Source organism: Paramormyrops kingsleyae, chromosome 5, assembly GCF_048594095.1.
Source record: "Paramormyrops kingsleyae isolate MSU_618 chromosome 5, PKINGS_0.4, whole genome shotgun sequence".
NCBI lineage: Eukaryota > Metazoa > Chordata > Actinopteri > Osteoglossiformes > Mormyridae > Paramormyrops > Paramormyrops kingsleyae.
Genome location: NC_132801.1, coordinates 35,653,728 through 35,679,100, shown reverse-complemented (window position 1 = coordinate 35,679,100; position 25,373 = coordinate 35,653,728). Strand labels below are relative to the sequence as shown.

Here is a 25,373-nt window from a genome sequence, read left to right as displayed (position 1 = left end):
CGCCTCTCGAAGATGTTCCAAGGCAGATGGGATCAGAGGGAGAGGTTCTCTCCGTTTGATGGTGACAGCGTTCAGGGCGCGGTAATCCACCACTGGTCGCAAACCACCGTCCTTCTTCTTTATAAAGAAGAAACCAGCGGTCACCGGTGAGGTAGAGGGCTGGATGATTCCTTGCGCCAATCCATCCTGGATGTAGGTCTCCAGTGCTTCCTCCTCTTGCAGGGACACTGGATACAACCTGCCATGGGGAAGGGTTGCTCCGTCCAACAGGTTAATAGAGCAATCACAGTCATGGTGCGGGGGAAGACCGAAAGCTTTCTCCTTGCTAAACACGTCGCGGAACCCTTGATATACCTCAGGAATAGAATCTAGGTTCTCCGGTTCTGGACTTTCGATCCCCGTTGCTTTGCAGGGGAGAGACAGACACTCGTGCCTATACCGTCCGGACCACACGATAATTTCCCCGGTCCGCCAGTTCAGATGCGGGTTATGTTTTCGGAGCCAGGGCAACCCGAGTATGAGCGAATCCCTAGTTCTAGGTAAGACATAAACTTCGAGGTCCTCCTTATGAAGGACTCCTATCTGTAACTCGAATGGGCGAGTCCGGTGATGGATTGTTCCCTCCCTCATCCGCTCGCCGGTGATGCCGTGCACAGAAATGGGAGAAGCGAGTTCCTGAAGTTTTACACCCAGCTGGTTCGCTAACCCCGCGTCGATGAAGTTACCAGCCGCCCCGCCATCGATCAAAGCTCTCACTCGGAGACGTCGGTTTCCCAGCTCTAAAACTACTGGCACCGTGAATTGAGAAAGTAATGCAGGTGACAGGGAAGATACACCTACCGGGACAGAGGTGTCCTCTCGGAGGGGCCGGATAGGACAGGCAGCGATGGAGTGGCCGGTCTCTCCACAGTAGAGGCAGAGTCCTCCTTGGAGGCGTCTGCGTCGTTCCATGGGCGTCAAAGGGGACCGGCCGACCTGCATAGGCTCCAGGGCTTCGATTGCCAGGTGAGGGGTTCCGCGAGGGGTCTCAACAGGATGAGCCGTAGGGGTTCGTCGACGACGCCTATCTCTCATGGTGCTGTCGAGCCGAACAGCCTGCCTGACTAAATCATCGAAAGACGGTGCCTCCCCCCTGTGTGAGAGCTCGTCCTGCAGGTCCTGGTTGAGAGCCCGTAAAAATATTGCCTGTAGGCAGTCGTCGGGCCACCGGAGATTTGCGGCGATGGTCCGAAACTCCAAGGAGAAGTCAGCTGCCGTACGATTACCTTGGCGACACTCCAAAAGCCTAAAGCCCGGTCTTCGCCCCACCGCAGGGTGGTCGAAAATCTCCATAAGAGCTTGGTGAAACTCTTGCCCCGAGTCTAGGAGAGAGCTGTTATCAGCCCTTAGGGCAGTAGCCCACTCTTGTGCGCGCCCAGTCAGGAGGGAAATTGTAAAGCGCACCTCTGCCCCAGGGGTGCGGAACATGTCTGGGTGTTCCTCCACGTATATCCCACACTGCATCAAAAACCCCCTGCATCTATCCGGGTTTCCATCATACCGTTCTGGCAGGGCTACCGGTACCGGTGCGGTATGACGTGGGGGAGAGTCGGGCAGGGGTACTTGCACAGCACCAGAGGCAACGAGTTGTTCTAGGGCGGACAGGCGACCCTCCATGGTCCCCGCTGGATCCATCGGAAGGCGAAGTATTCTGTCACTGGCAGGAAGCAAGGAGGACAGAGACCCAGTATTGCGGGGATCAATAAGCTTTACTGAGAGGTCCACCCAGGCCAGACAGGACAGAATGAGCCGGGGCTCGCTAAGGAGCGAATGCTCCGCGATCACGCCACTGGTGGTGAGGGGCCCGGGCGTGGATCGAGGGCTTCTGTATAGGAGCCGGAGCGACGGCACAAGAGGGACGCGAAGAAGTCGTGGTCGTAGTCCGGAAGAGTAGGTCGCAGCCGGGGTAATCCGTCCGACACGGAGACACGGGAACAAGACACACCAAGGCAGGGGAACAGGAGACGCCGGGCTCGACAAGGCAGGTGATTCATGGTCGGGAGCGGGTCTGGGGAATGAAGGGAAAAAGGAGAGAATCGCACACGGAGGAGACAGGTAAGGCCGGGGACATGGGGCAGATGGAAGACAGGTAAGTTGCTTAGTACGGCGTCTCGACATCAGCTCAATATTTTGCAATGAAGCAGCGGAGTGTGCCGTTTAAGAAGGTGGTTGATTGCTTGTCGAGGGATGGTTCGTGCGCAGTCCCGCCCCAGTAGGCGTGACAAACACAATGAAATACTACTTTTCCACTCAGGTATAAATCATTTGTGAAAATTTTTAAAATAAAATTAAACCCCTTTTTGTCTTTTCATTTCCCACTTCATTGTCATCTTCAAGTTCACAACATGTTATTTTTAACAGACCAGTGGGCGGAGCTATGAATCAGTGATCTCAGGCACTGCTGTGCTTTCTCCATGTGGTTCCGGATTCTGTTGTCGTTGTATTCCTTGCACGTGGTTGCTCGTGTTGCCTGAACTAATGGCAAAGAGTCGCGACTTAAGATAGAAGCAATCTCATACCGTAATGTTATGTCTATCAGTGCACCACACATTTTAAGCATGGATGATTTTGATTGTTTATCAGCAAAGCGTGTATAGCTTGACTGCAGTAAATATTATTTCTACTACTGGAATCACTTAATACTCTGCCTTTTTGTTAGGGGAAGTCCAGTCTTCCTTAGTTCCTCAATCGTGTTGAATCTTAGTTGGTAACATTTTGCAATTCTGGGGATTTCTTACAATGTCATGTCAATGTTACTTCTTTAAGTAATTTTCATCATGCTGATTTCACTTCCTCTTTTCCAGATGTATTGTAACTTGTAATGCTGTAATGTCATCATTCTATCAAATTGTGGGTTTCATTTGTATACTGTACATGTATATGTAGCATAGTATATCAGTGGACATATTTACTCAGTCTTGTCTCTTTCTGTTATAGGTGTATACATGCCTGGTAGGCCTTGGCTGGTCCTCAGCAAATCATATGAACTATTTTAAAGAATTGGTAATAATTTCTTTTATGTTTTTGAAATATTGCCAGTATATTTTCACTTATCTAACAGCACAGTCGTACTGTTCATCTACTTTTGCTGCTCCTCAGATTTATATTTAGCATTTTAATTTTGAATTCAAATATCAGTATAATGAAAAGCAGCTACACAATCTACTTTGCTTGTGTCTGTGTGTGTGCACACTAATTAATAGGGTCGAAACTTTGATATGATGTGTGTGCATGTGTGTGTGCATGTGTGTGCATGAGGACGTATTTGTCATTCTACGAAACGGGTGCCATTTCGGTCCACAACATTTGAGGAGATTCCTAAGGCACAAAAGATGTTGCAAAGTGTGTTTCCTAAGCTTTAAGCTATTAATCAAAAAGTTCTTGTTAAGACGTAATATGGCAAAATACTATTTATAAAGAATAAGATACTATTTAAAATAATTTTTCTTTAACACATGGCCATTTTCACATGTCCATATTGAACAACATGGTATTTGCATCTAAAATCACCAAAAAATGTTGTTTTTTTTAATGAAAACTTTATTATTCACATTATGTGTGTCCCCATTTATGTAAGATTTATTCAAAATGTCTAATTTTTTTGTAAAAAAATACAATTTGTGTGCATTCATGAGTTTGATTTGCCGTCCTGTCACACTAAATTCTTTTGTCTATAAATAATGTACTGGTGCTTTAAACAAAACAAATGACAAAAAGAAAATACATCATTTCAGCCTTTGGAGCAGCCAAGAACAAAAGCAGGCAAGTTCTATCATTTTATTACATTGTTTGTTTGTTGCTTTTTCATGTTAGATGGGGTCAGTTAAGCTGAACCAAACCCCCTGACATGTAAAAAAGAGAGGTAAAATGGGTTTTTATAAAAAAAAATACGCTTTTCATGCAAAGACAATGATATTTCCAATTGAATGCATGTGTGTTACGTCAGGGACCTGACCACATGGAGAACTGCAGCCATTTTAGGATGATATTTACCACCCTGTTACATAACACCCCATCACATGTTTCATTGTGACGGGGTGGTTCTGCTTCCTGTTTGAATGTCAAAATTAAAGTCTCACTCACTCACTTTCTCTACCACTCACTCCTTCACACTCATTTGCTGATACGGTGTTTAAAGAATAATGTTACCAGGGCTAGACATAAGGATTTAGGAGGGCACAGCCACTTTGGCCTTGGCTATTCATATTTTTTCTAGGGCACAAGGCCATTAAGCCTGGGCACAAGGCCAAAATCTGGAGTAAAAATGTTTTTTTTTTCATTTATTTAAATTTCATAGGACACCTCGGGCCTTGTGGAGGAATTTTATTTCCATAAAGGATGGATTTTTTTTATTTTCAAAAAAGCAGAAACTTTCCAAAAAGGCATTGGGCCAATACTGAGTCACTAATTACCAATTACTGTAATTACCAAGTTTAGACAACCTACGCAATACGACCTTTGATTTGAGACAGAATATATATATATATACACATACACATACATGACAATTGACTTGACGTTCGTTTTTTGCACACTGCAAGCTACCAGTCCTATATCCTCCCAGCAGAGCTTGGTACTTCTCTGAGTCAAATCTGCTCTGCCTCGGCAAATGTTTTTTTACAACACCAACTGACACTTACCTGAACAAAGTAGATAATTTGCAACATTTTGCGGCAGTAGCCGCGAGTTCAGCTTGCTTTCTTTTATGTTCTCGATCTTTGCGAGGCATGGTGACAGCATAAGCAGCAGACGACAACTACACGATGATTACCGAAGAGGACACCTATCTGTTATTCGGAAACCGTCGGATGGCTTTTCCAATCAAAAACGTAACCCCGATGATGCACCATTGTCATTGCTGTGGCTCCATAGTAGGCTGGACGATACATACCGTACCAGCCAATCATGCGACGAACACATGATCGTATTAGTCCAGAATTCATTGCGGTTCATTCAGTAGTTGGGAATTACGAGATGTGCGGGTCGACCTCGTTTCTCGTATCGAAGGTTGGGTTCGGGTTCAGTACAGATGCATCTGCGACGCGGTGCCGTGGCTTATGTCTAGCCCTGTGTTACATTTCGTAACATTTGCAGATAGATCTGTCTCCATCATGGCTCCATTAAGTGCTGCTGAAAGACAACAGCTATGTTGTGCACAATAGGCTGCTGGTCCTGAGAAGAGGATAAAATAATTAGAGAGTGAACATCAACTATGGAGACGGGATGTAGAGCAAGGGAAAAAGATTAGTGTTCTAACTGAGTGAGAGAATTGTCAGCTGCGTAAAAAGTGGAGCAAAACAAGAAAAGGAAAAAAATTACAGGTTAAGGAGCCCAGTCAATACACCCCTCCTCAAGGTTCAGATTCTGTCCAACAGTCAAAGCTGCAGGTGGGATTTTCAAGGTCAGAGTAGAATGCAGTTAGGACTGATATACAGCTCTGGAAAAAATTAAGATACTACAGCATGGTTTTGTCTCACTCATTTCTCAATTTCTGAGTGTGCGTCTGTTAATAATATATATTTTCTGCAAACTGCAGCCTGGTTATTTGTTTCTCATTAATGTCCTGCTTCTAGGAGCCTGATACAAACTGTTCTAGTGGTGCACTTAATGTATCCCATCCCTTTTGAAGATCAGTTTGGAACATCTACACAAGATGGTGGTACGTGTAGATGCGACGGCTCCAAGCTTTTCCTGTCAATGCTCCATTTGTTTTGTTTTTTTTTATATATGTTCTGTTGCTTATCTCAGCCACAGTTTGCGAGACCTCTTGAGTATCAGATTATAGAGCAAACAGCCTGTTACAACAGTTTCTCTGCGTCAACAATATATCAATGGATATAGAGCGGATGCCGAACTCTCTGTGGATTTTTGCCCTGGTGAACAGAAGCCGGAGGCGGCGCAGGGACAGAAAGCAGAAGCGGGGCTGGCAGATGGGCATGCGGGAGAGGCTACGGAGGAATGCATACAAGCTACCGCTCCCCAGCCTATTCCTTACAATTGCAAGATCGATCTCAGATAAAATGGAGTAACTGAGGCTACAGCTATTAACAACAAACTCGCCAGGGATTGCTGTGTTCTGCTGATCACAGAGCCCTGGCTGCATCCATCCATACCCAACACTGCTATTGAGCTAGCAGGCTGCACCATCCACCGCCAAGACAGAAACGGAGACTCTGGGAAAAGCAGAGGTTTATGCATCTATGTTAACAACAGCTGGAGTACTAATACCAAGATTATAAATAGTCACTGCTTCCCAGATTTGGAGTATGACTGTTGCAGGCCCTTGTACCTAGGAGTCAGCTCTCAGCTACCTGCACAATGCTATATGCAGCTATATCCAGATTCTATCAGCTACTTGGGGAAAAAACCTACTTGATAAAGTCTATTCGAACATCAAGCAGGGCTGCAGGGTTATACCATCACCCCACCTGGGCCAGTCAGACCATATATCCCTGTTCTTGTTACCGGTATACACCCCCCTCAGGAAAAAAGCTCCTCCCACAATAAAGACCATCAGAACATGGTCTGAAGGTGCCTCCTATCAGCTGCAAGAATGGGCTAGAGCATTTTTGAAACTTAGGACCTGGAGCTGTACATGGCTGCTATACTGTCCTACATCAAACACTGCACAGACACTGTCACCATTGACAAAGCCCTGGATGACAAGAGAGGTCAGGATCCTGTTGAAGGACAGAGAGACCACCTTCAGGTCTGGTAATGTGGGACAGTGTGGCCAGGGCTAACCTGAAAAGAGGTATCAGACAGGCTAAGACTGCCTATAAAAAGAAAATTGAAGACCACATCTGGAGTAATAACACGAGGCAGATGTGGCAGGGGGTCCAACATATTACTAACTACAAACCCAGAGACATAGCTGAGGTTGGGGATGCTTCACTGGCGGAGGAGCTGAACTGCTTCTTTGCTCACCCTCCATATAACCATCTGGAGCAAAAGGGGAGCTATGCCAGACTTCTCTTCATTGACAACAGCTCGGCCGTCAACAAAATCGTGCCAAACAGGCTGGTAACCAAATTATACAACCTCAGTTTCCCACACTTCACCTGCCTCTGGATTAAAAACTTTCAAATTGACCATTCACGGACAGTCAAAGTAGGCTCTCAGCTCTCCTCAGCACTCAGCCTGGGATTCCCACAGGGATGTGTGTTGAGCCCCCTACTGGACACTTTCTATACCCATGACTGCACCTCCACCCACCCATGTAATGCCATCATTAAATTTGCGGACGACACGACCGTGGTTGAGCTCATCTTGGGGGGAGATGAGACTGCATATAGGGATGAAGTAGCAAAACTGTCAAGAGCAACCTGACCCTCAACACCACCAAAACCAAAGAAATCATCGTGGACATCAGGAGAGACAGATTTGTCCCTCAGCTCATACACATCAACGGAGACTGTGTGGAGCCTTCAGCCTTCAGGTTCCTGGGCCTGCATCTGGACCTGGAAAACCAACAGCACTGCTCAGATAAAGAAGGCACAGCAACGACTTCACGTCCTGAAGATCCTCAAAAAGAACAACTTAGCTGAGAAGTTGCTGGTGTCCTTCTACAGGTGCTCCATAGAAAGTGCATTGATTTACTGCATTCCCGTGTGGTGTGCCAGTTGCACTGCAGGAGAAAAAAACTGCGCCGCAGAGGGTTATTAACTCATCAAATCATAAAATCATCAGCCGTGCCCTCCTGTCCCTAGAGGAGCTTTACAGCCTCTGCTTTTACAGAAAAGCCAGCAGCATCCTGAAGGACACATCATATCCAGCACACCACCTACTGTATTTGAACTGCTGCCCTTAGGCAGGTGGTACAGAGTTAACAGCTTATACAAACAAACTGAAAAACAGTACATATTCCAGGGCCATCACTATTATAAACAACAAATTGAAATGAATGATCAGCCAGTCTTTCACTGTGCAATATTGTGGCCTCACTGTATGTCTGTCTTTACATATACAATACTTCATCTCCATGTGCAATATGGACTACAGTGCAACTTTTCGCAACTGTCACAATTGCAGCATAATGCACTGTAGATATACACTCACCTAAAGGATTATTAGGGACACCTGTTCAATTTCTCATTAATGCAATTATCTAATCAACCAATCACATGGCAGTTGCTTCAATGCATTTAGGGGTGTGGTCCTGGTCAAGACAATCTCCTGAACTCCAAACTGAATGTCAGAATGGGAAAGAAAGGTGATTTAAGCAATTTTGAGCGTGGCATGGTTGTTGGTGCCAGACGGGCCGGTCTGAGTATTTCACAATCTGCTCAGTTACTGGGATTTTCACACACAACCATTTCTAGGGTTTACAAAGAATGGTGTGCAAAGGGAAAAACATCCAGTATGCGGCAGTCCTGTGGGCGAAAATGCCTTGTTGATGCTAGAGGTCAGAGAAGAATGGGCCGACTGATTCAAGCTGATAGAAGAGCAACTTTGACTGAAATAACCACTCGTTACAACTGAGGTATGCAGCAAAGCATTTGTGAAGCCACAACAGGCACAACCTTGAGGCGGATGGGCTACAACAGCAGAAGACCCCACCGGGTACCACTCATCTCCACTACAAATAGGAAAAAGAGGCTACAATTTGCACGAGCTCACCAAAATTGGACAGTTGAAGACTGGAAAAATGTTGCTTGGTCTGATGAGTCTCGATTTCTGTTGAGACATTCAAATGGTAGAGTCAGAATTTGGCGTAAACAGAATGAAAACATGGATCCATCATGCCTTGTTACCACTGTGCAGGCTGGTGGTGGTGGTATAATGGTGTGGGGATGTTTTCTTGGCACACTTTAGGCCCCTTAGTACCAATTGGGCATCGTTTAAATGCCACGGCCTACCTGAGCATTGTTTCTGACCATGTCTATCCCTTTATGACCACCATGTACCCATCCTCTGATGGCTACTTCCAGCAGGATAATGCACCATGTCACAAAGCTCGAATCATTTCAAATTGGTTTCTTGAACATGACAATGAGTTCACTGTACTAAAATGGCCCCCACAGTCACCAGATCTCAACCCAATAGAGCATCTTTGGGATGTGGTGGAATGGGAGCTTCGTGCCCTGGATGTGCATCCCACAAATCTCCATCAACTGCAAGATGCTATCCTATCAATATGGACCAACATTTCTAAAGAATGCTTTCAGCACCTTGTTGAATCAATGCCACGTAGAATTAAGGCAGTTCTGAAGGCGAAAGGGGGTCAAACACCGTATTAGTATGGTGTTCCTAATAATCCTTTAGGTGAGTGTATATGTACAGTGGTACTCGAACCACTGGGTTCTCGAACTCACTAGGACTAGAATTTCTTGAAAGTCGAACAAACCAGTTTGACCTAGAACTCGATCTGAATATCAGAAGTCGAACCGTGAACGCTGACCTAATATAAATTGTACGCGCCAGAACATGAGTCATACTACAATGCAATTCTTACTTGAATGCTTTCTTCACAGACTGGACGATTAACTAAATAAAGCAGCGCAACATTACAGTAACTAACAATAAATAAACCACTAACTTACGTGTACTATTAGAGCATTTATGTATTACAGCATTCTGTTCTGCTGTGTAGCCTTCTGCCATCAGAACCAGGATTAAACCAGGATTTTAAAATGCTGATTTTTGTTTTATGAAGTGATCTCATAATTTTTCCAGAGCTGTAGAGAATGAGAAGCAGGCATATGATTGATGGGTAATTGTTTTATATATGTTGTACATTACTGACCCACTAAGTTACTAAATGGTTTTTGTTTTGTTTTGTTTCAGGTAATGTGAAGAAGGAAAGCCAATTTACAGGAAGAAAGAGAGAAACTATGCAAATAAATTGAAAAACTAAAGAAATTGTTAGAGAAGGAAAAAATATGCTGACAAAATACAGAAACGGTATAAACACTTAAATAAGCGCAAATCTCCTCATTCAAAAGTAAGTGAATTAACTAAGACAGGCAGAGTAAACTCCAAAATCAGAAAAACAGTACTCCATCATGAAGCCTTGATTGACAATGTAAAGAATCACTATAAAACTAGAAAAGAAAAACAACTAATCGCAAAGGTAACAGTGGGAAGGATTGTGGAAAAGTAAAGGCTTTAAGGATTTGCTGAGAATGCCCTCAGATTCTCAATGAAGCATTGCAGTATGAAAACCTTTGTACCACCAGGAGACGTCCCACAAACATGTTCACCACTGCTTTCAAATCCAAAGTGAAAACCTTCTTCACCCAACATGATGTTAGTCAGATAACAATCGGATAAAAATAAACAATTACCAGGAACAAGGTGAAGAAACAGAAAAAGGTTTCCGATTGACATGACGAAAAAGAAGAATTTTCTGAAAACTGAAAACACGCATAAGACATTATACTCCCTTTTCTGTAAGCTTCATCCATTTTGGGTTGTGCATCCTACTCTCTCTGACCACAACATCTACCTGTGCAAGATCCATGAAAATATTGGATTTGTCATTGAGAAACTGCATCATTTGAGGCCCATAGATACAGTTCCTCAGTACTTAACAGTCTGACCCAAATGATAACCTGTGACATCTCCAGCAAGCTGTGCATGTGTGATGAATGCACAGAATGCAAAGACAAGATGGTTCAGCCTTTCAGTTACACAGTAGGGCAAAGGTTGCGTTCACTCAATGGGCCACAGCAGGGAATGCAAGGGAAGAGGAGGGTCCTACCACTGTCACTGTATGGGAACACATGAATCCAGTGCTGGATTATCTACACGCCACATATCCACAAGTATCTGATCCATGCTTTCTAAGTGACAGACCATGTACACAATATAAGCAGAAAGGGAATTTCTTCCTTTTCAGCACAGAGCCTGCAAGACGAAGTTTTAGAGGTGGCACATGGGATTCTTTCAAAACCAGCCATGGTAAAGGGGCCCTGGATGGTGTTAGGGGGACCTTGGAAAGAACAGCAGACAAGATGATGACCAATGGTCGCGACAAACCCAGTGCCCATGAACTATTTAAGGCATTCACAGAAACATCTACAATTGTTGTTGTTTGATGTAGCATGCAAAGCAGTAGAGAAGGCAATGGAAAGGATGCTAGGTCAGATTCCCCCAGTGCCATTCACAATGAAAACCCACTAAGTGGTCACATTCACTCCAGGAGAGATCCATTACTGGGAAGTCAGTTGCATGTGCTCCACGCAAAAGCAGCTGAGATGTCAGTGCTTCATCGCACAGCACTTCACTTTTAACAAGACAGTCCAAAAGGTGCAGAAAAAAGCAGTTGTTTAGGGAAATTAAAAGCTCATTGGGAAATGGTATATGCTTAAATATGACAATGACCTTTATCTAGGGATTTTTCTGAATACAGATGAAAAGCATGCCTTCGTCAAATGTATGCACCGTGCCAGTGCCAACAGGTTCTTCTGGCCTGCAAGAGGAGATAACATTCTGTGCTACCTCTGATGATGTGCTCGAAATCATTCAAGAACCACAACCTGTGATATCCTGTCACATTGAAATCCAGAGGGATGAATGGCCCAGTCACTGTCAATGTGTTCTTAATGCTTTTGAGGATGTCAGAGTTCCCACTCCTTTTAGGAAACAATTCATATTTTCAGGGCCATAACTAGTTACATTTCTGATTTGAAATGCTCCCCCTTCCATCTCCTGGTCTTTAAAGTCTTCAAGGAGTTAAAACCTCTTTTTTTGCCTTTTTGAACATGTTTCATGAAATGCTCCATAAATTAATAACGACTAAAATTCTTGTTCTGTGGACTAATAAAATAAAAGTAACTTTGATTTGAAAATTTGAATTACTACTTTTTGTACAAACAATGAGACAATTGACATGTCAAATTCATATTTGGAAATTAAGAATCTAAAATGGAATGTCACCTCACCTTTAAATGGCAGCAGCGGATTGCTATGGATTGGTATTACAATGGTGCGTTTGCCCGGCGAGCCAGATCGCTTTTTGACTGCGGAAATTGATATGCTTGTGCAAAAGTGTGGTAAAAATCTATGGTAGCAGCACTGTTCTACCAAAGCCTTTCGAGGTGAAGCAGGTGTGACATGAGGTAGCAGTGAGTGTGTTCTTGTTTTCTGGCATCACCAGAGCATCCAGTGCTGAAAGTGGTTTAGTGATGTCAGAAGACGGGGAAGCAGAAGCTCGCTGCTGAACAAGCACAGAAGCGTGGAACAGGGACTTAATTATGCTTAAATTGCATCCATATCGGACCATTACTTCTGGGTGCTTAACTTTTTTTGTCACTGAGAATATCTGATGAATTTTCAGCAATATAAATGTCCTTTCACTTCCAGTATGTGCTTAATTCTGATAATGAACTCAAAAGATTTTTGATACGGTTTGTTCTTTACTTAATATATACTGTTTTTCTTTTGGTGTTTCATTAAGCAGTATGATTATGTAAAAGAACCAGATGTACTCTATCATATACGGTGGCCCCTAGAGACAAAACACAAACAAAAGAAAAAGCAGAAACAAAATGAAAATGCGCTGCAAATTAAAAAACACAAAAGAAAAAGCAGAAACAAAATGAGAATGCGCTGCAATTCAAAAAAGACAAACAAAAGAAAAAGCAGAAACAAAATGAAAATGCGCTGCAAGTGAAAAAAGACAAACAAAAGAAAAAGCAGAAACAGAAAGAAAATGCACAGCAAGTAGACGATCCCAAACCGGAAGTGCTCCACCACGCTAGGGGGCGCGGTGAGCTCATGTGGCCCAGCCGCTACACAGTAGTGATGGGAAGTTTGACTGAATTTATTTATTATTTATTAACTTTGACGTTTACACAACAACGTATGCAAGTTTACTCATGCTTATTGTATGCGTATTTGTGATTGTATTGGTGATATTGCAGTTGTTAACTGTGATGTAGTCCTTGATACTCATGCACATGAATTTGGCTAAAGTAAAGAAAATAAGAACTATATATACACGCGTAAGAACATAAGAACATAAGAAATTTACAAACGAGAGGAGGCCATTCGGCTCATCAAGCTAGTTTGGGGAGAACTTAACTAATAGCTCAGAGTTGTTAAAATCTTATCTAGCTCTGATTTAAAGGAACCCATGGTTTTAGCTTCCACTACATTAGCAGGAAGACTATTCCATACTCTAACTACACGCTGTGTGAAGAAGTGCTTCCTCAAATTGGTTTTAAAATGTTCTCCCGCTAATTTCCACTTATGGCCACGAGTTCTAGTATTTAGACTAATATTGAAATAGTCATTTGGCTGAACAGCATCCAGACCCGTTAGAATCTTATAGACCTGAATCATATCCCCCCTTAGTCTCCTTTGCTCAAGGCTAAACAGATTCAGTTCCGCTAACCTCTCCTCATAAGACATTCCTCTAAGACCAGGAATCATTCTTGTAGCTCTTCGTTGCACCTTTTCTAAGGCAGCAATGTCCTTCTTGAGGTATGGTGAGCAAACCTGCACACAGTATTCTAGGTGGGGTCTTATCAAGGAATTATATAAGTGTAACATCACCTCCCTTGACTTAAACTCCACACACCTAGAGATATAACCCAACATTCTGTTCGCCTTTTTTATTGCTTCCCCACACTGGCGAGAGTGGGACATGGAAGCATCAACATACATACCGAGATCTTTCTCGTAATCAGCTACCTTTATTTCAGTGGAACCCATAAAATATCTGTACTTTATATTTCTGCTCCCTGCATGAATTACCTTACATTTATCTGTGTTAAATTTCATATGCCAAGTATCAGCCCATTTGCTAATTAAATCGAGATCCCGTTGGGCATTTCAAGGCGAGTAGCTATTTTTAAATACCCATTCCCTTACTTATGAAGGTCAGCACACTTCTCCCTCATTTGGTTTGTATGTTCTCTTATCTTTCCCATGTTGATGGATAACTAAGAGAATTTGGGCTCTGTGTCTCCTCATGTTTGCATTCCTGTTAACCAGAAAGTCATGGATTACAGCTTGAAAGTTCCTATTCACTCCACTCAACTCAAAGATGCACAATTTACAGGGGAAAGATGCTTCAGTTACATTGTGTTCACTATAATTTCCAGGGATGCCAATAATCGTGGCACATGTGGTTTTGTTAAAGATAATTATTTTTTGATGAAGGCTTCTGATATTCAGATCGAGTTCTAGGTCAAACTGGTTTGTTCGACTTTCAAGAAATTCGAGTTATAGTGAGTTTGAGAACCTAGGTACCACTGTATTATGTGGGCACAACTCCGGCTGCAAATTAAAGATGTCTTTTATATAAGGGTAGATTTATGGAGTTAATTTTGTGCCAAAAGTATTAATCAAAATTTTGAAAACCGCAAGCAAATCATTAAGTATCAGAATGAAAATATTGTTTTCCAAATATCAAAAAAGTCGAATAAAATAATTTCCCCCTTCTTCTTCTTCTCTAATTTGTACGGAAGAGGATTAGGGCCACCATGAAAATATTATTTGAATTCTGACTTTAATCTCAGAATTCTGACTTTAATCTCAGAATTCTGACTTTTTTCTCAGAATTCTGACTTTAATCTCAGAATTCTGACTTTTTTCTCAGAATTCTGACTTTAATCTCAGAATTCTGACTTTAATCTCAGAATTCTGACTTTTTTTCTCAGAATTCTGACTTTAATCTCAGAATTCTGAGTTTAGAAAAAAAAGTCAGAATTCTGACATTAAAGTCAGAATTCTGAGATTAAAGTCAGAATTCTGACTTTTTTCTCAGAATTCTGACTTTAATCTCAGAATTCTGACTTTTTTCTCAGAATTCTGACTTTAATCTCAGAATTCTGACTTTAATCTCAGAATTCTTACTTTTTTTTCTAAACTCAGAATTCTGAGATTAAAGTCAGAATTCTGAGATTAAAGTCAGAATTCTGAGAAAAAAGTCAGAATTCTGAGATTAAAGTCAGAATTCTGACATTAAAGTCAGAATTCTGAGAAAAAAGTCAGAATTCTGAAATTAAAGTCAGAATTCAAATAATATTTTCATGGTGGCCCTAATCCTCTTCCGTAAATTTGTTTTGCTTCTGGAATGTTTTTCTTTGCTTTTGCATTATTTTTTTTTTTTGCTTCTGGAAATTTTTTTTGCTTTTTTTTTCTGACTTTTGGCACTGTTTTAACGGGTGGGCGGGTCTTAGCAGCTTACACGTCTATTGGTCAGCTGGAATTTAGAGTGAACACGCCTGAGCACGCCCACTCCATGACGCATCAGAACGTTGCAACATGGTGGGAAGCTCTGGAGCCAGTTTACAGCATTGAATTGCATCTTTGTAGATCTATAATAGTGTACTTTTATTAGGATTCGGTGTATGCAACACATATTTCGCGTTCATAAAGTGTTACCAACCCATCCAGTTCAGTAACTTTCGCTATTCCAACAGCGCGCTGACCAGGGAAGTTTCTAGCTATTGAAAAGATGAGGGGTTAAGTCAAGTTTACGTGGGGCACAGCGGTTAAGTTAGCTTCATATTCGATATTCAGTTTTCTGGTTTTAATAACATTTAACGGAAGGTGGGGCGTTTTTAATGACGGAATCGTGATGTCCAGTACACAGACAACGATGCACACCAATTATGTTTGCGCTTCAAACCATTTCGTGATTTGTGCAAAATCGTGTTAATAGCTAATACCTGTCAGCTATAATGACATGGTGGTTTAGCATTTTGGGCTCATGGCGACTGTTGCACACCCCTTTCTTTCCCAGATTGCTTTACGTACGATTTTTAATTAATTTTTGAATGTTCGAAGGTATCCGTATAACGTGCAATGGGACAATACATGAATGGGTTAATAACTTTAAAACTATACAAGACAGGCACACATCTAGTGAAGTGTGCTTTGATCAGTGGACTACAGGGAACAATTTTGCACACCCCTTGGGTTTTCCGATGATTTTTGTCTGTAATAGTTATTAATTATTACATTGCATCCATTTGAAGTGCAATGGGGCAACACACTAAGGGGTTAACAGCTCTGAAACATAATGGGACAGCCATGTCCTATGAACTCGAAGTGTGCCTTGATCAGTGGACTCTGGAGGACAATGCACACGCCTGTCTTCTGGCCACATTCCTGTTTTTGCCGTTCACTGTACCAGCTTCAGTTCATGGCATTAAACCATTTTAGTCTTTAGTCTTAGGCACCCTGTAAGTAGTCTTAGGCACCCTTGTCCCATGACACTAAGAGCTGATTGACTTGTCATTGTTCTCACCAACATCCTCATCCTGAAAACTACTTTCCTGCTTCCTTTTCTTTGTTTCCATTTTGACAGCCGTGTAGACATTTATTGTCACAATTCAGGATTTTGTCAGTTACCTTAATCATTCCGAGAATTTATTTTTCAAACTTTGTAATATGTTGCAAAGCAGTCTGTTAAAAATTGACTTTATTTGTTTTGCTTCAGGAAGACCGTCTGCCACAGGATTACCTCTTCAGTATACCAGACATCAGTGGCTGTTGTGAGGTAAGCAAACCCAACCATGTGGAGCTACTGTATAAGGCTGCAGTGAAATAACATCAAATGACTGAACTTTCATATGTTACACATTATTTCACAATTCAACCTTGATAGAATATTACAAAATTTAACATTGTCCGAGCAATAATTGAAGAGCTCTTCAATTATTGCCAAAATGCTATATATTTAAAAAAAAAAATGACATTTACCCAAACCCAGACATTTGCAAATTTTTTAATTTATCCTATTAAAATAGTTTGTTGACTCAGTTCGAACATGTTCAACAGTAATTGTCAAATCTAACAACAATGTTGTTGATTATAAATCCAAAGTTTATTATATTTTTTTCCAAAACGCAATAAATCCATCCATTCTTTTTTCAAAATGCTATAAATCCATAATTTTTTTGTCCTTCTTATTGAAACAAGAGAACATCTAGTCTATATTTAATATCAGAAACTCTCATCATACAATCTATGATAGAATCAAATAAATAAACAGCTAAATATCATCATCAGATGAATTAGAGCCCTGTCCTGTTCAACCTTGTCAGGTTTGTCATAAAACTTTCAAAAATTCATGACCAGGTCATCAGGTGTAAATTTATCTGCATGGCAAAACTTCGTGGCAGTAATGTGTTGACATCCAACTGCTGGGATCAATCCACCTCCACAATAGTGATTTTTCTCATTGTTTAAACGACGTCGTCTACCACCTGGTGTAGCTCTCTCCTGTTCTTCAGAACCATCAAAAGTATTTAAAACATCCATTTTCAAACAGTATCTGTCTTTAAACAACCAGCACAAGCAAGAAAACTCCTCTCTCTACGGTGCCGCCATATTAGATAGTTTAGAGCACTGACTGAACACTGATTCGTTGAGAGGAGATGTTGCATTTAGCCAAAAAATAGATATCGCGCTTATTGCAATTTGCAATAATGAAATGGAATGGAATGACCCTTTATTTGACCTGTAATCATGGTTCCGAATTGGTAGATATCTTCGATGTCCTCCACGGACAGAGCCGCCAGACACACGACCCTCCACTTCTCCCATCCGTCCATCGTGTAGCCAGCTGCTTACGTTCCTGCAGGACAGTCAGGTTCCCCCAAACCTGTGCTTCTCTTTGAGAAGATGGTGTCAATTGCGTTACATTTTAAACAAGAAAATATAGCGATTTGGCATGAAACGTTGATGGAGCAGTGAATAAGCTTAATACACAGCAGAATGGCATGGCAAGCTCTTTTTTTTTTTTTTATTTGGCGTTTATCGTGTTTTGGAAAAGAGCTCTTCAACTGATCTTGACTGTAGTTCTTATTCGATTGACATGTTTTTGCTTGCTTGACTTGTTTTTACAGAATTGCTGTGAATTTCGAGAAACATTGCGTATTTTCTCTCAGAATACAAAAGGAAGCAAATGTGAAAAATTGTTTAATACCTCTCAGAAGATTATCGCCATGATTGACAGAAACGGGGTGGGTATATTTTGGTCATTACTGTAAATTTTACCCTGACAGTTTTGGGTTTTGTTGAAAACTGTGATGAAAACCTAGATTCAGCTGAAAATGGCCCCTTTTTGCACCACTTATCCAATGCCACAGGGTACACCTCCATGGGATCCCAATCCCTTGCAAGGTTGCTGGATACAAACATGGCATAGTTCATAGCATAGTTTTGCTTTCTTTAATATTACTCACAAACACTTATTTCCAGGTTACCTACAAGTTTGACAATAAAAATGGATGCCATACATGGCAGGTCTACCTTGAACAGAATACCAGCCTATCACAGGGCATACACACTCACGCACATTGTGGGCAAGATTAATTTCATGTTTTTGTTTTGAGGGCGGAAACAAAAATTCATGGAGGAAGCCTTCACACACAGCTGGAGGGTAGAGAATTAAACACTCCAGCCCTTTTACTTCTTAAAATCCATCTATCCTTTATTTACTTAGAAAGCCGACTGTCCACAGTGCAATTACAGCTCAACAGTACTTCGGAAAGTGAAGGACTTCATTTCGAACTTTTCCACAATTTTGAACCGTAAGTGTTGTTTCACTGTATGCCAAGTATTATGCAGACTGAATGTGCAGGAGGTATAATGGAGGAACCACATAACACAGAAGAACAAAGAGCAAGTGTCTTCTCATGGTGAACAGTCAATCTTATTCAATCGCATTTGGATAATACTGCACTTGGAAAAATGAAGAGATTAAGGTTCAGCTTTATTGTCATTGCATGACACACATTTACAAATCATTATAGTGCAAAGTACAAAGAAATGTTGCTTAGGCAATATTTACATGTAGGAGCATATAGGATGATATCCAGTTTTTGGTAACATGAAATATGTCCAGATAAAAATTATTTACTGTTCAGCAGTATTTACAGATAAGGTGCTAAGGATTAAGGGATACATGAGTTAAATGCAGATGGAATGAAACAATATATAATGTATAAAATATTCTAAGTACAGACAATTACAAATGATTTTTATGTTATAAATGAATTATTATGCTTTTAATGTTACACTATATTCTGCTTAATATTAAAAATCATTGTAGCAGTTATTGGAATACAGACAGTAAAATGAACCTCCTACTTGTTTTGAAATTTATCTTTTTGTCATTTAGTTGACTACACTTGTAAATGTCCACCGAAAAATAATATAAGCTCAAGTGAAATGCCCAGTAGTACAGTTTACACAAGAACAGAAAATCCAACATCTCTGGTAACTGCTGCAACAAAATTACCAATTGAATCAGAAAAATGTGGTGAGTATTCCATACACTATCTCTGAGTAAATAATACAGGCAACACTGATTTTTAAGCATGCTTTTAGTAGGAGCAAATGTTTCCATTCCATTTGGAAAAACTAACACTAAATACGCCTGTGACTTGCTTTTATTGGATTTCATTAGGGGTGTAAATTGTTACCCAAGGTGATTCAATTGCAAAGGATTAAGGGATGCATGATAGAGGTCTGCGCGGTACTGATTTTTCATCCCGTTCCCGCACGCTCCCGCAGAAATGTGTAATATTTCGACCCGCTCCCGCCCGCATCTGTTATGGTTTGTCCCGCTCCCGCCTGCTGAATCCCACAAGTAAGGCTGGTGGAGTATAGGGTAGGCCAAAAATACCGGACACATTTTAACTGCTATAATATCTTGGCTTATATAAATTAAATAATGTACCAAATTTATTTGTTGCCTAACTGACATACAAGAATTTATGAAACATAGGCTATATTATGTGGACACGACTCCGGCTGCGAATTAAAGATGTCTTTTATACTGTATAAGGGTAGATTTGGCTAACCAGTTTTCCACAAAAAATACAACCAACAACGTTTTTAACTAGGCTACAGATGTGAATTAAAAATATGCAAACAGTCTCAATAGAAACATTTCACAGTCAAAATGAGAGAAATATAGCGAAACGTTGAAATTTGTGGCGCGGCTCTGCGTTTATTCCAACCTCAGTCAGTGCGCTCATTGCGCTTCCATTGTGCCGGCGTCCCAGATAGAGGTCTGCGCGGGACTGATTTTTCATCCCGCTCCCGCACACTCCCGCAGGTTTCTGTTCCGCTTCCGCAAGAAACTCTGAAATGTAGACCCGCGCCGCATGCTTTTGTGCCGCGTATCGCCCCGTTGCAGACCTCTGATGCATGAGTTAAATGCAGATGGGATGAAACAATATATAATGTATAAAATATTCTAAGTACAGATAGTTGCAAATGATTATTATGTTATAAATGAATTATGATGCTTTTACTGTTAGACTAAATTCTGCTTAATGTTAAAAATCATTGTAGCAGTTATTGGAATACATACAGTAAAATGAACCTTCTACTTTTGAAATTTATATCTTTGTCATTTAGTTGACTACACTTGTAAATGTCCACCGAAAAATAATATAAGCTCAAGTGAAATGCCCAGTAGTACAGTATACACGGGAACAGAAAGTCCAACATCTCTCGTTACTGCTGCAACAAAATTACCAACTGTATCAGAAATAGGAGGTGAGTATTGCATACTCTATTTCTGAGTAAATAATACAGGCAACATTGATTTTTATGCATGCTTTTTGTAGGAGCAAATGTTTCCATTCCATTTTGAAATAGTAAAACTGAATATGCCTTTGACTTGCTTTTATTGGATTTCATTTGGGGAGTAAATTGTTACCCAAGGTGATTCAATTATTATTATTATAGGATTAAAGGATGCATGAGTTAAATGCAGATTGGATGAAACAATATATAATGTACAAAATATTCTAAGTACAGACAGTTGCAAATGATTTTTATGTTATAAATGAATTATTATGATTTTACTATATTCTGCTTAATATTAAAAATCATTGTAGCAGTTATTGGAATATACAGACAGTAAAATGAACCTCCTACTTGTTTTGAAATTTATCTTTTTGTCATTTAGCTGACTACACTTGTAAATGTCCACCGAAAAATAATATAAGCTCAAGTGAAATGCCCAGTAGTACAGTTTACACAGGAACAGAAAATCCAACATCTCTCGTTACTGCTGCAACAAATTTACCAACTGTATCAGAAAAAGGAGGTGAGTATTCCATACTCTATTTCTGAGTAAATAATACAGGCAATACTGATTTTTAAGCATGCTTTCAGTAGGAGCAAATGTTTCCATTCCATTTGGAAAAACTAACACTAAATACGCCTGTGACTTGCTTTTATTGGATTTCATCCATACACTCTTATGGATTAAAAGAAAATAGAATCTCATTAATTTTTATGATTATGAAACAGAGAACATGGCAATGTAAATTTTTTAAGGGGCCAACTGCTGATCTTTGCAGACAAACAACCAAACACATTAAAGGAAGTGCTACCTGATCTCAGCATCCCTAGATCCCATCCATCCATCCATCCATCTTCTGACTACATTGACCAGTGATCACCCTCTGCTCGGCAAAATATAACAAGATGGACCCCACCCCCCAAAAAAAATTTTGGGAGCTGTTGCCCTATGGAAAATTATTGAGTTGTCCTGCTATAAACCTTGCCAGAGGCCAAGACCCACCCAGAATGACTTTGATTTTATGTAGAACTATTACTACATTCATACCGAGAGCGAATAGCTCGATGGGCCGAATGGCCTCCTCTCGTTTGTATAGTTCTTATGTTCTTATGTTCTTATGTTCTAGCACACAGAACTAGCCCCAGTAATGCATGCTCCTGCAGCTTCTCTCAGCATAATAACAGAATAACATATAACAGGGGTGTTATGTGATCACCAAACAAAGAAATAAATAACCCTGATTTATAGACAATGATTAAAAACTAGGATCTGTTTTTAATTCCCAGAATGTTTGGGGGTTTGAATCCCACTTACGGTCTTTAAGTGTGGTGTTTCTGTCTCCCATGGTTGTGCAAGTTGCCTCCCACAGTCTAATGAATTTTTTCATATGGAAAGGAGTCATGATACTTGACTGATTTTTTGGGGGGATAGAATGGATGATTGGAGGATAGATGGATGTTCTGGATGTATTACCCTAGTGCTGGGAATAAATCCCCTGTTGCATGTAACAAGAAGCTTGGGTTAAAGATTTTATGTGAAAAAAGTGTTAAAATAAAGAAACCAAGCACCCAAGCACAGTAGGTGGAGGGCCAACACAGGGTTAGTTGATGATTTGCTTATATAAATGTAGGCCTTCAGCTGACCCTTGTTACATGCCACAAAAATCTAGGCTCACACTAAATGTCTTGTTTTTCTTTCCCTTAGATCTTAAATATCTAACCGTCATAATTGTATTAGTGCTTGTTTTGCTTGGAGCCATATGCATTTTATTCTACTTCTATAACAAGATCAAACAACTAAACAAAGAGCTGGTAAGTTGTTAGCTCACTAGTAAAAGGTCATACACAGTTATATTAAATGTTGTCCCGACTATACTGGAGCACGGAAGCTGAGAACAGCCATACTTGCAATTATTATTTTTAATGCAGATATCGAGATAATGAGAGGACTTGCAGCTTATATACAGTTTTCATCAATATGTAAGGGTTGTATGTCTGCTATTGTATAGATGGAATTGTGACAAGTATAGCACATTTTACTTAGTGGAATAACCTCTGAGGAGTCTGAAAATGTGTGCAGATTTGAATGTGTACTGTGATATGACAGCATTTCTCAGGATCATGGTGTAACTTAGAGACAGGACATGGCATGCACATCACAGTAAAACACTACAGCATGTAACAGCCGCTGTTAATATTGAGATACACATTGTGGTCAGAAATAATGTTCAGAAAATAACTTATGGACATACTGTTTAAAAGAGCTTTAGTATCATCTGTAATATGGAAACGATTTGGCTAAACAGTTATTATTGTAACTGAGCTATTAACATATAGTTAACACCTAGTAAAAATAAAATAATAATTTTACATAGTAAAAATAAAGGTAAAATAAATTGCATAATTTTCTCAATACTGGGAGCCTTAAAAATGGTTTTTAATGGGAAAAATAGTAACATAAGCTCTACATAGTCTTCTACTTAACAGAAATACCTGAGAATGACATTAGTGTATATAAATATGAATGTTTTACACATACAAATAATTTATTAATAATAATGAAACAGTAGTGAAATAAACAGAGAATTAGTCATTAACATGTTTGGAAATACAGAGACCGTACATGGACGCCAGTTGTGATTTGTCTGGATATTGACTGGTCGTTTTATTGCCATTTGTTTGTCTTCTCCAGAAAAACCTTAAGCAACTTGTTGATTTGGATTTATACATGAGGTGATAAGGAGGTATGGCTGTTTTTTTGTAGTGGTGCCTTTGTCTGTTACACTTTCAAAAGCAACATACTAGTATCTAAATTAGAATGAGCTATATTAATGTTACCGATGCATCTTTTGTTTGAAACATCATGTTGCAATATTGTTAACATTTCATTTATTGCATATTACAAGCATAATTTAATGATCAGTCTTGGTATTTACAAGCATAATTTAATGATCAGTCTTGGTATCAGTGATCACCACTATCTAGAAACTCTGGGCCCCCTGACAAAATTGTCATCTTGGGACCTTCACTTGGGTTGGCACTTTAAAACTGAAGAAATATGTGTAGATAGAATTTGCAAAGCAGGAATGGGGGTTGGGGTTCCCCCAGTAATTTATTTATATATTTGTTTGTTTGTTTTTGGAGATACATTAATATACCATATACACAAGAAACCATTCAAAAGCTTACTCTTTGATTCTGTGCAGGGTTGACTTTATGTAGAACTATTGATACTCTGATACACTAATACAACCACGGATACCCCATTATTATTGAAAGTATCATGACATGTCTCCTTCACCTGCTGGTTTTACTCCATCAGCCTATGAAACAGGAAGCATCTGCTGAACGCTGCCAAAGTTGAAAATGATTGGTCACCCTGTTAGAGCTCTCTCCACCCTATGTGAACAACAGACTCTTAAAATCAGCTTGCAGGATTTTACAGGATCCCTCACATATACTGTTCCCCATGTTTGAATGGCTCCCTTCATGGCGCAGGCTTCGCTGTCCAAGTTGCAGGACACAGAGGAGAAGGGCAACATTTGTCCCAGGGCTGTCCAGCTCCTCAACTCTCAACATGGGTGATTCAGCATCACATTAACAGACCTTTTAATGGAACTTCTTAATGAAACTTTATTAGAAGACATATCATTAACTTTTGCCTAGCAGCAAAGCACCTTGCCTTTTATATGCACATGTCCTTTTTATTCTGTATTTATTGTCATGTGTGAATGGTGGCTGTGCCACATGCCTTTATAATTGCCTCTTGGGGATAAAGTCATTTGATTTGAATTAAATTGAGCTGAATTGAATTGAATTCTCATGCATTTGGCGTAACTCTCATACTTTCAGATTCTTATACTCTCACAAGAATTCTTAAGGCAAATCTGTATTATCCCATTAGAAATATAAAATTAGCCACATCAGAAGCATTGGGGTAGTTTGCAAACCCTACAGACTATTTACAAGCTAATGTAACTCTACATACATGTAAATGTGGGTGCAGCCTTGTCTTGAATTAAAAATCTCACACCAGCCATCTGACCAAAGTTGACAACCCTGTTTGTGATGAATTTGCCAACAACACACAATTGGTTATTCTCTCTCTTTTTTTTTTTTTTTTTTAAAAGAAACAAATACCATGTACTTTTCCTATGAACATATTAAATCTATTTTCCGGCTTTTTCCGGATTACTTTATTAAAAGGAGAACCTGTAGTGAATGGAACACAGGGTTCTGCAAAATTTATTTTGCATGTTCATGCGCTAGCTATTAATGAACTACTTCAGCAACTGCAATATCCTCAGCATCTGTAACAATTTTTCAGAAATGTATTTATTTTTTATATGCATGTGTTTATTGATTTTTTTGCACTGAACACACACACAGATGAAGTAACTGGGGATCGTAACACCACACAACACAATACCATAAAACAAAACAAAACAGCTCGGCACATACATTTAAGTGGGTGGGTAACAAAAGAATCATGACTGTTTATGCAAATTGCGTAAGAGGAGGCTATGTAAACCCTCTTGTAAGAACGCTAGATAGATCTAGATCAGGGGTCTCCAACTCCGGTCCTGGAGAGCTGCTATCCAGTAAGTTTTCTATCCTACCTGGTTTCTGATGAGCTACACCTGCTCCTCGTATTTACCTGAGAACAGGTGTGGCTCATCAGAAGCCAGGTAGGATAGAAAACCTACGGTAGCTCTCCAGGACTGGAGTTGGAGACCCCTGATCTAGACCAATATATAACATAAAGGGTTCCCATGTTTTATAAAACACATTCTCTTTGCCATTTGACAAGCATGTAAGTACTGAAATAA

General features: G+C 40.3%; 1 protein-coding gene across 7 annotated transcripts in view; it reads left to right on the top strand.

The window, feature by feature from the left end:
* The window catches only part of LOC111841630 (uncharacterized), a 65,429-nt gene extending 41,073 nt beyond the window's left edge, over window positions 1–24,356 (top strand). For 4 of the 7 annotated variants that reach the window (XM_072712673.1, XM_072712671.1, XM_072712672.1 and 1 more), the window contains 10 exons: window positions 2,977–3,042; window positions 16,436–16,495; window positions 17,847–17,963; window positions 18,446–18,533; window positions 19,124–19,264; window positions 20,371–20,511; window positions 20,927–21,067; window positions 22,250–22,356; window positions 23,237–23,288; window positions 23,867–24,356. In XM_072712673.1, coding sequence (XP_072568774.1) covers window positions 2,977–3,042; window positions 16,436–16,495; window positions 17,847–17,963; window positions 18,446–18,533; window positions 19,124–19,264; window positions 20,371–20,511; window positions 20,927–21,067; window positions 22,250–22,356; window positions 23,237–23,281 — 906 coding nt within the window. In that variant the 3' untranslated portion in view covers window positions 23,282–23,288; window positions 23,867–24,356. Of the gene's footprint in view, window positions 1–2,976; window positions 3,043–16,435; window positions 16,496–17,846; window positions 17,964–18,445; window positions 18,534–19,123; window positions 19,265–20,370; window positions 20,512–20,926; window positions 21,068–21,323 lie in introns of all 7 variants that reach the window. The other 3 variants (XR_011991826.1, XM_072712676.1, XM_072712674.1) reach the window with 3 other exon arrangements.
* The last annotated feature ends 1,017 nt before the right edge of the window (window positions 24,357–25,373 follow it).